At 33.8% G+C, this 16,065-nt stretch overlaps 1 protein-coding gene across 1 annotated transcript in view; it reads left to right on the top strand.

Annotated features, from left to right (window-relative positions):
• Nucleotides 1–16,065, top strand: part of DIAPH2 (diaphanous related formin 2) — a 252,358-nt gene that overhangs the window by 89,023 nt on the left and 147,270 nt on the right. Inside the window, exons 20-22 of the mRNA XM_062584399.1 lie at nucleotides 1,616–1,710; nucleotides 6,479–6,580; nucleotides 12,978–13,217. Of these exons, the coding sequence (XP_062440383.1) occupies nucleotides 1,616–1,710; nucleotides 6,479–6,580; nucleotides 12,978–13,217 (437 nt within the window). The remainder of the gene's footprint in view (nucleotides 1–1,615; nucleotides 1,711–6,478; nucleotides 6,581–12,977; nucleotides 13,218–16,065) is intronic.

The raw sequence follows: 16,065 nt of genomic DNA, 5'->3' as shown, positions 1-16,065 counted from the left end.
CACGGTCAGGCAGAACTTCCTGTGCTTCAGTTTCTGCCCGTTGCCTCTTGTCCTGTCACATGGGACAACTGAAAAGAGTTTGTCCCCGTCCCCTTGACACCCTCCCTTCAGGTACTTGTACACATTGATCAGATCCCCCCTCAGTCTTCTCTTCCCCAGGCTGAAGAGGCCCAGCTCTCGCAGCCGTTCCTCATAGGTTCCTCCTTCCCAGAAGGAGGGGGTGGGGAGGAAGAATCATTTTCTAAAATAAACTGGCTAAAGTGAACTTGAGTCTTGCTAGGTCAAAAAAGATCTGTATATATATGATTTGAATTCATTATGCAACTTATGGAAACTGTTTAAAAATATAACACAAAAAATTCTAATTTCTTGGCCAAGCAGAGATGGCATGATTTTAGATTTAGAGAGACTGAGGAGATTGATTAGTGATGAGAGATTGACTTCTAATGAGAAAAATAATATAAAATAGAAGTTAGGTGCAAATGCTATTACCATAAATTATAAGGAAAGCTGTAGTATTCAATGGTATTAAATTGTGTGGTTTTATGCATGTGATGTAATTATCACATGTGAATGTTACAGGATGGGAAGAGCTCTAATGAGTTCTGTTTAGCATTTCCTCCATTATGTTTTGTGACTATAATGTTGAAGAAAATAGCTTTGTCTATTATTTTAAATTTGATTGTTCTCTCTTTAATTATGTAGGCAAATCAATCACTGACAGCAGCTGATTCTTTTATTTGAATTGGAAATACCATGAAATGCCACTAGTCTGTCTACATCCATGGCAAATGAAGTGTAAAACCAAATCTGTGCATTGTTTATTACCATGTCTGTGAGCACATTTTCCATAGCTGAAAATGTGCTGTGACACAAATGATATAAAATTTCAAACCAAGTGTTGAAAATATGGATGCAGGAAAATCAGTCATAGTAGTTGGGCTGAATGTACAGCAGCTCATGAAAATGGTATGCTAATCTATCTGTTATGGATGCTATGTGGTATACTGAATTGGGCTCTACTGAGAAGTTGTAACAGCCTAAGATCAAATTACTTTGATAGTTTCATCTTTTAAGAGTGTATAGTATGTTTGTTACTGAATAAGCTTAGTTACCCTCAGAAATGGGAGGGGACTTAGGATACTGTTTTGTCTTTACCCAAATCTTCATTAGCCTTTTGACATGGAATTTGCCTAGAATGCCATGTAAATATCATTCAAGCAATTGCAGATTCAGTTCATACGTATGTATGTGGTTATGAAAGCAAGAATAATAGCTGAATTCTTCTAATGATGGCATAAATCTAGTTTTTAAGTAATAATGTACATATTTTGCTGTTTGTAAAAATAGGACTTTATTGATACAGATGAGTGAAACTGTTAGGGAGCAACTGAGGTTCCCTGAACCGTTAATACTGCTGTCATAGATTTACTCCTTACATGTTTTCATTAGAATTTGGACTGAAATAGTGCACTTCGTCTAGTTTATTTTAATAAACTTTTAATTGTTCATCATCTTAATTTGAATCAAGAACAGGCTAGTAGAAATGAAGTTTGTGTTCTTATATGTATCTTTTTGACATTTTTCATTCTTACTATGTATTCTTGCATTTTAGCGATATTTTTAGGATCTTTTCGTATGCCTTACGAAGAAATAAAAAGTATAATTTTAGAGGTTGATGAAGAGAAGCTGAGTGAATCCTTGATTCAGGTATGTGAAAATGTCACTGGTTTTGTTCATAGTTTGTTTGCCTTGTAAAAATTCTGTGAAGGAACGAGAGTTCAAGAGTAAAATAGTGTAGAGTATTTACTGTTTTGTTTATTTCACCTCTGCTGTTGCATATGATGATATATAGCAGTAAAACTCTGTCTTTAGAAGAGACGGTTAACAAAAGCTGTTTCATTGCAGAGTTTGTTACTTTTTGAAGTTTCCCTTTCAAAAGGAAACTTCTGATAATTCTAGTTTTTGAGTTTAAGCTAGCCAAACATTTTTGCCAGTTTACAGTGATAGATAATGAAGTTTTACCAGACTTTTCATTGAACCACCTCAGCTGTAGTGATAGATGAAACTACTTGAATGTTTCAGGATATTTCTACAACTCAACAGAAACATTAGCAATTCATGCCTGCTTCTGAGCTACTTTCATCATGTTTTTGAGGTCAAAATGTGTTAGCCAAAGAGAAGAAAATATAGAGTACAGTTGTCTCTCTGATATCCACACAGCAAAAGCAGAGTGAGTTTGTACGCAGCCCCTAATGATCTCTGGGCAGTGAGGCAGAGCAGCTCAGACATGCAGCCAAGACAAAAAGTGTGTATGGAATTAGCATGGTAGTATAGCTGGCACCACAATATTGGTGTTGGATTGGTTTCTTTTAATATCATACACAGATTCATGGTATTATGACTGCCAATTCATCTTGTTTCCACTAACTAATGCTTTTTTAACTAAGGTAGCAGACCACTATTTGCCCTTCCCTGTCCCCTGTGTGTACGTGCCATGTCCCCCACTGATATTCTTCCCACTCTCCCTACTCCTCCAGCTTTCTATGTGAATTCCTTCCTGTTTTCTTGGTCTAGGCAATTTTTTATTCCAGGAAAAACAAGCAGAACTGAGTTTCCTGGTCTTTTCACATTTCGGTTATGCAATTCATAGCTTCTTCAAACATAAATAATAAAATTGGTTCTACTATGTTGCGCAATACACAATGTGAATTGAATTAGGTTTATCAAATTAAATGCACTTGTGCTTCCTTTGCAGTTTTTCTCGTACCAACAAAGCCCTTCTACCTCTCTGGAGCTTTGTTGACTTGAGGCTTTTAAGGAAGGGCTATCATTTTCTCATAAACCTCAGTACTGGGCTTACAGCAGTATATATAGGGTACTTTTTTTGTGGTGGCATATTCTGAAACTTCTGCTAACTAATTTAATGTGTTTGAAAATATAAATGGAGTATCAAAAATCTCATCCCTGTTTAATTTGGAGTAATACTTGATATTATGATTTTTTTTCTTGCTTGTAATATTTTGAAAGTTCCTCATTTATTATAGTTTATTTCCAATCTGTCCTTATTTGATATATTTCAGTATGGTGTCCTGCTGCAGGCTATGTCAGCGCAAAATACATTGTTTTTATGAGTATGGGCTCTAAAGTTACATACTAAGTACTTCTAATAAGTATTTACAATGATGAAAGTATTACCTAGCATCAGAGAATCCATTTTTCTTATAAAAAGCTTCTGCACAGTATAGGAAAGAAAGAAGTTTATTCTTTATTTAGAAAGAAGTAGGAAGTTTGATTTTACAGTTATGGTCAGGGATATTGGATAATTAGATCAAGAAGCCTATAGGATTAGTCAAATCAAGTATCAACAGGAAGAAAAAATCCTCACATTCCTCAGAAATGCAGAATAGCTTAACAATAGTGTAGTTACCTTGATTACAGCAAGTATGGAGTCATCTTGAGGTCTAGATTAATAGAAATAACATGTAATATATTAGGCCAAAATACAAGGTCATGATCTTGAAATACAGTTGTGAAATACTGGGAACTAATGCTGTAACAGTTGCTTATCAATCAGAAATCATTGAGGAGTGAGTCCATCTCCAACAGGATGAGTATAACTACTACTGTGATGCAGCTGTGTGTTTTTTTTTTTTTTTAAATAAATGTGATTCTAAGGTGTATCAGGTGAAGTATTTCCAGGAGAGAGGATAATTATTATATTTTTGAATAACACATTTATGCAGAGCATTTTAGATCATGTCTTACATTTCTCAAAAATGAATTAAAAATGTAGAAGGTGAACTTAAAAACTACTTAAGCTGATTGAGGGATGGAGAAACATAGTTTAAAAAGGAAGCTAGAAAAGATTGGCTTGATTAGGTTAGCAATATAAATAGCTGAGAGGGGATATAACTATATTATAACTGTGCTGGGAGAAGAGAGAGGTAGATAAGCATCGGAGAGGAAAATGAAATTGCTTAAGTAAAAGGCAATGTTAACAGAATGCATGGATGCCTTCGTGATAAATTCATATCCATTCTAGAAACACAACTGTTCGTAATCCTCGAAAGAGCAAGGCTTTGGTTTGGCATTCCAGTGGAGAGAGTTGAAGCAGGAAATAAGTTATTATTTGGAGGTTAGCCTATTTCTGAAAGGAATAGTGTGACCTCTAATAGCAGGTAGATTTAGCTGATATAATGTAAGAATTTCCTTCCATGTTTTTAAAAAAGCTCTTAAGAATATATTGGCACAAATGGGCCGTATCATCTACTTAATCTTCAGTCTCTTCTAGTGTATTTTATTCTAGTCTTCCAACTATGTGTGAGGTACTACCTAATTTACCAGTTTAACATTTTTCAGTATTACTAGTCGGAGAGCTTCTGCAGAGCAAACCTTGCTTACTTTCATACTTAGCAGAACTTGAAGTTTATAAAAATGCATGTGCAGGAACTGCCTTGTTCTCTCTAAGTATCACTAAGTCCCTAAGTACGTCTCTAAGTCTCTCTTAAGTGTCTAAGTAGTGGTGAAAGCTAAATGAGTATAGCATAACTGAACGTGTTGAGAAATGCTGTCTCTTTCAATTAGGCTTCTGAAGCCTTTGTTTCTTGCTGTTGTTCAAATTTATCTTGTAATACATACTGAAATTAATTAGATTGTTAATCAGATTGAGTACATGGTAGACTGTAAGCCATTGTATTTTTTTTCCTTGAGAAATATATTCTGGGACAAAATATTCTCTTAAAGAGAATTGAGAATAAGTTCTTATAAGCATCTCCTTTTCAAACACCATGTTTAGCTGAATTCAGGGCATTGTGACGATGGACTTTCAGCTGGTTGCTACTTCCCAGACTTTAGATGGAGTGGCATATTGATAACAATAGGGAAACAACGACGTATGCTTTATTATTAGCATTTAAATTCAATAGTATTTTTTTACAGTAATCTTTTTGGATTTTGATGGTTAAACTTGCTAGTCGTCCCTAAGAACCTTAGTTTTTAAAGTGTGAATTGTGATGTGGAGAAATTGGGACTGTATTCAACCAGTCATGAATGTGCATTTTGCACGTCTTCAACGGTTAGTGGTGTCGTTAATAAATCAAAGTATAATTGTAAAGATTGTAAATTGGCATAGTGGAGAATATGTTGGCATGGTAGAGAATACTAGCAGAGTGGGTTTTTTTTTTTGTTTTTTTTTTTTTGTTAATTCATCAACCAGTAACATCCTATCAGAAGGAGGTATTGGTTGTAGACAGTTTATGAGAGCTTTCATTAGCTACACTGCTGGTGGTTGGGCTTCTTTAAGGAGGGGCTGGCAGGGGCCTCAGGCATTAAGAAAGAAGAATTATTATCCAATAATTTTGTGGTTAATATATATTACAGAATGCTTGCCTGTAAGCATAACCAGCATTTGTTTGGAATATGTCTACTTTTACTTTGATCATCTAGATTGTAATTTTGGAACTTAGTAGTTGCATAAAGATTATGTCCAAATTGTATCAAGGTTACGATATCTGGAGTAGGTATCTGTCTGCATGTTGAGAATTCATTCTGATCTGTGGGGACAATACAGAGCTGCAGAAGACTTTTAAGCTTCCTTCACTACTGAGACGTCATTCAAGGTCCTTGTGCTGCTGCAGACCTTAATATCAGCTCTGGTATAATTTTACCAGCCTAACACTTCTTAAATTTGCTTTAGTGTCATTCTTTGATCTTAAGATTCATGAACCTTGGTGAATGAAAAAGGACTATTTGCTTTTGTTTACTTGCTTGAATGTAAATATATACCTTTATTTAAATATAAATATATAACTTTATTTTCCCTTAAAATATTCTTTCAACTAAGAACAAGTTTAAATATCTCAAAACTTAAATATATTGAATATTCTATTGAATATTGAACATTCTGTTGAATAGCCTTTGAAGTCAGAATACTCTGTTTTAGTAAGAGTAGTTTTATACTTTAGGTATAACTTTATGAAAGTTAAATCATAATGTTGCAAAACTTTTGGAGTGCATTAGATAAGATTTTGAGCAAGTTTTACTTCCTGCTGAGTTGCATTATCAAAAGTGGTGAGTGTAACATTTACCATCCAAGATTCTGTACAAGTTTGAGATGGCATTTATCTCTCGTTTAAAGTGATTTCATGTGAAAACTTTCACACTGCTATTGTGAATAAAATCATAAGCTTTATTTTTCCTTTTCATGTCTTGCTTCGCACAAATCATTTGTTCCTTGATTAATGCATAATGAGCAAGATGCAGTTATGAGGGCAAAAAAGATTGTAGATAGCAAATAATTCTTCAGTGTTTGACAGTGTCTAAGAGCTGTGCATAAGTCTGTCATCCCTCAAATTAGAGCCTATAACAGAGGTGCTGATGTCTGTATTAAGTAATTACTGATTTGATTTGATGTTTATATAATGTTGGAAATACCTAAATGAAATAAGTTTCTTTTTTTTTTTTTTCTTTTTCCTAGAGCCTAGTAAAGAATCTTCCTGAGCAAAAAGAGCTCAATGCCTTAGCCCAGTTAAAGGATGAATATAGTGATCTTTGCGAGCCGGAACAATTTGGAATTGTCGTAAGTATTAGTGCAGTAGTTAACTGGGAACTTGTAGATTGGGAAGAAAAATTTTAAATTATTTTGTAAAATATTGGAAATAGTTATTACAAGTTCTACAGTTCGTTATCTTTTATTGCTCAATAACAATCTAAAAATTGCTATGAATACATTTACCATGTATTTTTCTGAAAGGAATAATGGCATGCGATTAAGACCAAACAGGCATTTCTGTGCCAGCCCAAGTGTTTTGTCTGACTGCCTTGTATATATTCTATGCAGATCATGTATGTTGATTAAACCTGGAGTGTTCTTTACAACTAACAAAGAAGAAGTATTTCTAAGAGTTCATAACCAATGCATTTACTCTGGCACTGACAACTTTGATGAACTTATACTACCATATGGAAAACTGCAGATGACTGAAGGAGTTAATATAGTTGTTATCCTTCATTTTATATTTTGCCAAAAGCTAGAACTTTTAAATTCATATGTGTATGTATATATACATATTTTTAATGAGAAACTGCTCTGGAAGATGCATGCATTTGTGTCAGAATTTAGATTTAAGATTGTTTTCTGTTGCTTTTACTTATGTTCAATACATAGATTTTTATTCCTAAAGTAGAGCTGTTACAATTAGATACCTCTACTTTGTACAATTATTACAGTGACTCGCTCAGTTGGTTAGAACATGGTGCTGCTAATGTCAAGGTTGCGGGTTCAATCCGCATATGGGCCAAGCTGAGGATTGGACTAGATGATCTCCAGAGGTCCCTTCCAACCTTGCCATTCTATGATTCTAGATCCAGTCTCTGAATGAGATTATCCATTTTGCGTTAATTGCCCTAACACATGCTAGTAGTTGACTGTACTGCTATGGATACAGAGTACTAAACTAGGACTAGGAATACTTTTTTTTTTTTTTTTTTTCCCCCTCTTCTGCTTTTGATCTTTCAAAAACTTGATTACTCTTTAGGCAAATCAATTCCAGTTTTCACTTCAGTATGTCAATCTAAGATCATAGGGCTTATGATCACCTCTGTAAATTGGTTAGAATATATTTGTAACTCCATAGCAGATAGGTTTGCTTTTGTTAGATTCTTACGGTGTGATGTACAGTAAAATGTATTATGGACAGAAGTAGTGGCCTCTTGAAAGAGCAAAACCAATTTTATATTAAAAAGCTCTGTTTTGAGCATAATTTGTCTTCAGAAGTGCGTTTGCACTGACTTTTGTTTGGATTCAGGGAACATAACTTGATCTAATGAAATTTTTGTAGAGGAGTTAGGGAAATGAAAGGCCAGTCACTTTTCTAAAGAACTTTTAGTCTCTTTATTTTTTAATAAATGGCATAAAGTTTCCAAAATGCATTGTTTTAGAGCAATGATGAGGAGGTTTGAGGTGTGATATGTAACTATCTAAAAGCACTGGAGGAATATTTTGTCCCCCCCCCTTTGTCACATGACAGAAAGTGACTAAAACAGTGATGAAATGGCAGTGGTACTGCCAGCCCTGAGGGCTCCTGCTCTCTTGGAAGGAAGGAATACCAGAGGAATTGAGTTCTATCTCTACTTCCTCTCTACTTTTGAAAAGACAGCAAAAGGATAGCAGGAAGCAACTGATATATCAAATAAATATTTCATTATTCCTCTCTCACAGAAATAATGCCAATTGAAGTGTGAAATTGTTTAAATTTTGTGCAAGGAGGGTGTTTGAAACTTGTCCAAAGAAAAACATGGGATGAAAGCAAACCAGATAGGAACATTAAAGACAAATTATGGTTACTAAAATGTCTATCAAGTGCATTCAGTTAGCTATTTAAAATGATGTTAGCATAGTAGTTCCGAAAGTTAGGCTTATTGACTTTGATTTAAGGCATTCTATAGACATTCCTCCTCTTGACTGCTGTAAATTCCCATCTACTCCACCCTGATCTTTTGTACCTTGCCTCTTCTCCAAGCTAGACCTGTTCTTTTGCCACACACTTCCTATTATAAACATAATATCTACTTTGTCTTTTTTACCTCAGCCTTTTTCACCAACTCAGTTTTGCTATATTTTTCTGTAGGTTTTATATAAAGAGATTTCTGAATCAGTGTGCTGTTTATCTGCATCCTCACTGTTCTCTGTTGGGTAATAGTGAATTACCATTCTGCTGAGCAAAGCTGTGACAGTAGGGCTGTGCCATAAGTTAGGAGCAAGCTGCAGATGTCAGTGTACTGCCCTGAGTCATGTTTTAGGGATACATCAGAATGGGCAGCAGAAAGTTCAGAATGAAGAACTTAAAATGATAAATGAAAATCACTGGGGAGCCTGTCATGTCTTTTGCAATCTTGTGTTTCTGACTTGTAATTAGTACTGAATTGTAACTAAATGATCCTTTTTTCACTCAAATGTTTTGAAAAAGTCATATAATTTTTATAAATCCTTATTTTTAGATAGTAAGTATCATGTAATACATTTGTGATCGCTGTTTTTGCTACTTCATTATTTTGGGGAATGATTGAACACAGAAGTTGAGAAAGAATTCAAAAGTAGTTAATACACCATTAACTAGAGAAATGTGCATAATCAAACATGTCCAAACTGTGGTGTTTACCTGATGAAGAGATTAAGTGTCCTGAAGCTGGTTTGTTTATTCAACTTCATAATCTAATTCAATTAAAAATTATTTTCCTTATAGACACTACAGTCTTATTTTTAGAGTTATATGGCTACAATAGTACTGTTAAAATGCTGGTTTTATTTATGATTTAATTCAACCATCCATTATTCCATTAAAGTGGAAGAAATACAGCTGAACTTGATTGCAGTCAAATAAGGAGGTGTTTCTTCATTGTGCGTTGAATTAGGGTCTTGCATTAATGATAATCTTAACCGTGATGTGAAGAAGAGTATGCTAAGAAATAAAGCTAACTAACAGGCTTTATTAGGGAACATTAAAAGGTGTACACTTATTTGTATGCAAATTTAGGTATGTTAATTAACAGATTTTAATTGGATAATCAGTATGCCTGTCAAGTTTAATAAAGGTCAGAATAAGATGTTTAAAATTTGTGTAGAAAAGCCATTGTTGAATGGGTTGCTTACTGTAAGAGACCAATTAGCTTTAATATTTGTCTGATATGTGAATGAAAATTAGTGCATCACATTTTCATTTACTTGAAATATTAAGATCAATTATGTACTCAAATTAATTATTGGAGCAGTTCTTGAAATTATGTCCTGGATTTAAAAAAGGCAGCTCAAAAATCTCCTGTAAAAATGATTGTGTTGCTGATGTTGAAGCAGAGTGAAGAAAATAGATTAACTGAATCAGTTCTGTAACATTAAATAAGCTGTGCAGAATTTTCTGGTATTTAATACAATACAATACAATATGTATTTTAAATGGTTAACTTTTTATGATAGAAGCAGCTGCATCTTAAATAATGGCACTTAATTTGATTGCTGGTTGAGCAGTATAAGTATTATGAAAGTATAACTCCCATAGGTTGCTATAAAGTGCAAATACTTACCGTTTCTTCTCAATGAAGGCCTAGAAAAATATCATCTTACACAGAGTTCATGGTATTTAAACTCCCCAAACTTCACCCATGTTTCTTTACTGCCAACCATGAAATTTGAAGTGGGGTTAGGGATAGTGTTACTGCTTCTAAAAGATCATCCCACAGTTATGTGATGTAAGTTTTAGTTACTGTCTTCTATACAAAAACAAAACAAAAAAAAACCAAAGTAACTGGAACTGGCTGAAAGATAACTTGTCTCTTTTGTGTCCTGGAAAAGTAGGTGTTCTTTTGGAGATTCTGTGACCCTGTCTGGTGGGTAACCAGCTCTGGCTCTCTGAAAGAGTCCTTGCTGGAAGGTAGAGCAATCAAGAAGAATTGTACAAGCTGAACTGTGTTATTTTAGTCATTGGATCTTTTTAATTAAATATAGCCATTTGTTTTTTACTACTGTAATTTCTAGTACTACTGCAGAATTAATCTTTGTAGAACATTGAAAATAAAGGAAAGCAACTGGTTAATGTATTACAGTTAAGAGGCTAAGTAAGTTGTCTGAGTGAGTTCACAAAGTTTGTGTTACAGCTATTGCAACTTTTTTCCATAGGAAACAAGGCTAATTTAATCATGTTTTTTTTTGCCGTGTTTCCCAAGAACTCAAGTAGACAGTTCAGACAAATGCAGATGCATAGGAAACGATCATATTAGCTCCAGTGCCCATAACATTTGTTGGACAGGTGCTTTTCTTTTTTTCAAAAACAAAACAAACAAAAAAACCCCTCATGTCCTGCATGATACTTCCTGTTACTTGTATCCACTTGAATAGGTGTGATATCTTATATGACTTTGACACCAATTTTGTAGAGCTATAAGGAACCTGATTTTTTTTCTTAATGAATCTTAATGAGTGTAATTACTGCATCTTACCTATTTTCATAAGATTCCTCGAAGTTCAATGTTTTAATCAGCTGTTGAAAGTGTATGTATAGATGCATAAGAAGATAAGGAGGAGTAGCTTGCAGGGTGGAAAATGCAACTCATGGTCATCATCCACTGATGCATGAAGAACATAAAATACATAAGTATTTTTAATTTTATAGGAAATCCCACTTGAAGCAGCTCTCACTAAATTGTCAAGATGTTTTTTAATACTATGCAGATCAGAAAATGAAATTAAAACTTAGTGCTGTTGTTGTAGACAGCTACCTTACAATGCAAGTAAATCCCTTGCATATTGAAGCATGATGACCAGTGACCAGTGTTCCATGCCACTTCACAGCATTTAAAAAAGAGAAAAGTCCGAATTGGTTAATATGCTGTAAAGGATTATTATTCACAAATGTTTCGATTAGTGTTCTGTCAAATTATCGTTGCACTTCTGCTTTAATATTCTAAAGCTTTTAAATATCTTCTGTGAATTATAATAACTGTAAGGACATATTTTGGCAGACAATCTAACAAAATTGATCTTGGGTCATTTAAGCTGATGAATCGCTAGCAAAGATACTCTTCAATATCTACATTGTTTCCCATTTCGCAGAGGTGTGATTTATAATCTTCCATCTATTTATCAGGTCAAGAAGTTACGTACTGTAGTTAGCAAGGTATCTGAAATGTAAAGGTGATAGCATCTTGGGGTGTAGCTTAAGTAGTATATTTAAAGGGCAAAGGCAACAGGTTGAAAAGCAGGCAGTGTGTTGCCCACACAATGTAATGTCTAGTGATCAGAACTGAAAGAGTAAACCTGAAGTATATCCTTGCTTTAGTATCCTGGGGCATACTTCCTTGTATATATAGGTTTTGCTGCCATGAATTTGTGCCAAAACCCTTTTAATCTGCTCCTTGAATCTGATTGGTCTTTGAGATATGCAGCTTGGTGCTTTCTTTTTTGGAGGTGAGCTTGAAACATCTGGGGATCAAATGTACTTAAAATGCATTTGAGTTTTTTCAATAACTATCATTCCAAAATATTGGTGGAGCTTGTATTATTATTTTTGTACAACTTAGGATGCTATGGATATAGATAATAAGTGAACAAAAAAAGTGTTACAGTTTAATGAAAACTGCAAAAATAAGCACCTTAGATGTATCACTAATGTCATCAATATTTATTGCAGTAACTCACAAGAATATAAGTCACATCAGGCAGAAAATGCTTCATGACTAATGGTGTAGATGTAACCTGGCTTCATACAAACATCTAACTAACGAAGCTTGACCTCCTATGTCTCAAACTCACGAATTTTCTCACATCTTTCCTGAAGATCCCTGACCCCTAGGAATTCATTATCCCTCTACTTTCTCCCCTGTTGCTCCTCTAATGATCAAACACAAGTTAGGATACTGTGCATCAGCTCAGTAAGAGGGGGTCTGAAAAGCATAATTCTTTAGCTTAATCAGAGTTGAAATGTGTTTTTATTTGTGCTGATATCAGCATACACTTAAGAGATTATGTTTTTGTAGGAAGAAAAACTGAAAAACTTAATTTTAGGAAATCAGTAAATGTCAGAGACATTTTTTTTTCTTTTGAGCTGTGACAACATGTATGGTAATTATTCTTCAGTTGTTGTTAACTGGTGGAAGTTGCTTACATTTCCTTTGCTGTGAAGAAGTGTTTTGGCAGTGTGCTATGTTTATTGTTAGTGAGTTTGGAATTAAGTTATTTGCTTTAAAAAAAAAAGTTCTTTTTAATATATTGTTTCAATGAACTGCTTCTAGTTGGTCAGTGTGGGTTTGAGAAAAATCTGTGCGCAGGTAGAAATTCTTGGACACACAATACAGTCAATACAAATGTATAGGAAGTATACTTTCTGATGTGGCTACATAGTGTTTTTCATTATCAGCTATTTTGCATAAATTTCATAAACTTGCTTTTGTTATTTATTATGTTCTCATTTATTTTTATTTTGCAGATGAGTTCAGTGAAAATGTTGCGGTCACGTCTCAATGGGATTCTTTTCAGGCTCATGTTTGAAGAGCATGTAAACAATATTAAACCTGATATTATGGCAGTTACACTAGCTTGTGAAGAGCTGAAGAAAAGTGAAGGCTTCAGTAGGCTTTTAGAGTTGGTGCTGTTGGTTGGAAACTACATGAACTCTGGCTCCAGAAATGCACAATCTCTTGGTTTTAACATCAGTTTTCTTTGCAAGGTAAGATGAAGCTCTAAAACTCCTGTAATTGTACATTCATGACAACCTACCCAAAGTAGGGAAAAAACCCCTTCCATCAGTGGAACTTACTGACTACCTCTTCATTTTTAGCAAGGGGTGCACTACAAAGATATCACTAACTTAAAAGCCATCACCTGGGAAATGTTTTTACTTGTGAATAGTTGTTTTACAGAGAGGCCAAGTTGAAAGTTTATAAATCCATTCTGCTTTTGCTTTTCAATAGTTTTTGAATCTAAAGGAAAATGAATGTTTTAAGTAGAAAATAGTTATTCATTGAGAGAGGAGAATGATGAGTATGCGTGAGTGATATTCTACCATAGCCTGGATTTGAGAAGGAATTCTTGCACTCCAGATGATAGATTATTATAAACTGCTGTCAATGCTAATCCAACAGAGGTTGATACAGTAAATGTAGATTTGACTAATTCTGCAAAAAAATGTTCTTTACTAAACTGAATAACTATTGCAGTGTAGGTATTTGTGCTTACAGCTGAATTTCACTTAAAATAACTGAGAAACTCGTTTCTGATCATTCAATTCAGACCTGTCCTCAGAAACAAAATGTATTCTGTTTTGGAGGGGTTTTAAGACTGGTAATTTCTGTTGGAAGTGGGGTTTTTGTTTTCTTGTCTTTCTATGTTACAAATAGAGAAAATAGTTAAACATTCTCTGTAATGAAGTGTTTACTATGCTACTGTATTTGTATTCAGTGTGCATTTGCTGTAAGATGACATTAAAATGACCACAAGGACAATAATGATTGTTGAACGTGAAAAAGATGATTTGACCAAAATATAGAAGACATGAAAATGTATCATTAATAGGTCTACATTTTAATTATGCCCTGTATTTTTTTTTAGTTGTGAATTATCACTTTGAACTTCTAAAATCAGAACAAATTTGTTAATGGAAATGCAGAGAACTTTGTCATGATGGGGTGACATGGTTGTATGATATTTATTACATTTGTTGCTTATTTGTGCTCATCTTAAAGGTTATTTTCTGTTTCCATTTAAGGCCTCATTTTTCACTGCTATATAACGTACCCATTCTAATTTGAATTAGATAAATATAATAATATACTTCAAGAATTTACATTTTTAGAAGTAGTTTATGCCCATACTTACGCTGTAGGATCATATTTAGAGAAGTAACCTTGTACATGATTAATATTTCTTTATAAAGTTGAATTTATAGATCAGTGTTTACATACTTAGTATTCAGAATGATTTTTTTTTTTATTTCATTGGTCTTAAAAAATTTTTTTTTTTATCTGGAATATTGTGTGCAGTTTTCACTACAAGATATCTTTCTTGTTGATGAGTGAGTTGAGTGGAGGATCAAAAGGGTGGTCGAGGAGATGGAGCACTTGCCATGTGAAGCAAGGCTGATGCAATGGGGATCAGGCTGAAGAAGAGAAGGCTTCAGGGAGGATTGTAGTAGCCTTCCACTAATTAAGAGTTTAGCAAAGAGCCTAGCTCCATCTTATCAATAATGTATATAGCAGAAGAATACGAGAAAGTAGTCATAAATGGAAGCAAGGGAGGTTTGGACTGGATATAAGGGGAAAAAATCAAAATTTTAAAAGATAAATTTATTGTTTTCTAAATATGCAAAAGTGTCTTTTCCATAAAGTGAAATCTAAATTCCTCCAGAGACTCAAATGATAGAAGAGGCAAAAAGCTTAGCCTGAAGGATAAAAATACTGGAAAGCTGCAAGTTAATACAGAGAATATAATGACATAGTTCATGTTGTTGTTAGCATTCTAATTCCAATTGTTTGTTTGCATTTTTGTTTAATGTCTGCTAAGCTAGACTCAGAGTTACCATCTCCTTTATCTTCTTGTTATAAATAGTATTTTAAAGCGTTGACATAATTCTAAAAATCAAACAAAGAGCTAATGTTACACGTTGTGTATCTTAATGCATGAAGCTCAAATATGAGTGAATTTAATGGGTATGACTTCTTTGTTAGGGCCAAAGAAGCAAACATGATAAGGTTGTTCAAGATTTGAGTGACTGTTCACTACAGATCTTAAATAGCTTAGCAGGTGCTAGTATTAATTCATTTGTTACTGTTGGTGACAAAATACAGTTCTGTTGTAACTGGAAGACAAAATATTTTTTTTCTATTATCCACATTGTATTCTCTGATCTTTGTGATATTATAAATCCCACAGTTCTTGTTTGCAGACAAATTGAAATGCAATTTCCTTTTACCATGCAGATGCTTAGCCAGTAAAGCTAGGATTTTTTCAAGTTGCTATAACTTCATGTAGATAATACATTAAAGCATCAAAAGCTTTTAACTGCATACCATTACTGAGCATTGTTTAGTCCTTAATCACTGAATCAGTATGAATTAAATTGCATCCTTAATTGCCTAAATATCTTATATTTTTAAAAGCCTAGTTTTGAACTGTACTCATTTATTCTTAACAGGGTAATCCTTAAAGCTGAAAGGCCTGTATTAAATTGAACATCAATGCAAGCTTGTCATGAGGATTATAGAATTAGAACTTCTAGTGATTTACAGAATGAGAAAACAAATAGGAGATTTTGTACACATATTTATGTATTCTTAAATAAATCCTTGATTTCATTTGTAGTGTGTGTTGTAGCTTGCTTTTGAATAAGCTCTGTACTAGATGAAGGGTTAGTAAAATTTGGTTAAAAATCTTAACAGCTATATCTGTAGTACTAATTCTCATCTATTATAATGAAGTGTAGTCATCTCAAACTCTTATATGCATCAACTGCCTCTGTGGCCTTTGAACACATGTCCATTAAAATGGAGTTTGGATTTGAATCTTTTTTGTAATTTTCT

This window comes from Rhea pennata, chromosome 11 (genome assembly GCF_028389875.1).
Source record: "Rhea pennata isolate bPtePen1 chromosome 11, bPtePen1.pri, whole genome shotgun sequence".
In the NCBI taxonomy this organism is placed as follows: Eukaryota; Metazoa; Chordata; class Aves; order Rheiformes; family Rheidae; genus Rhea; species Rhea pennata.
The sequence above is the reverse complement of the archived record's forward strand: the minus strand, read 5'-3'. Positions and strand labels throughout refer to the sequence as shown.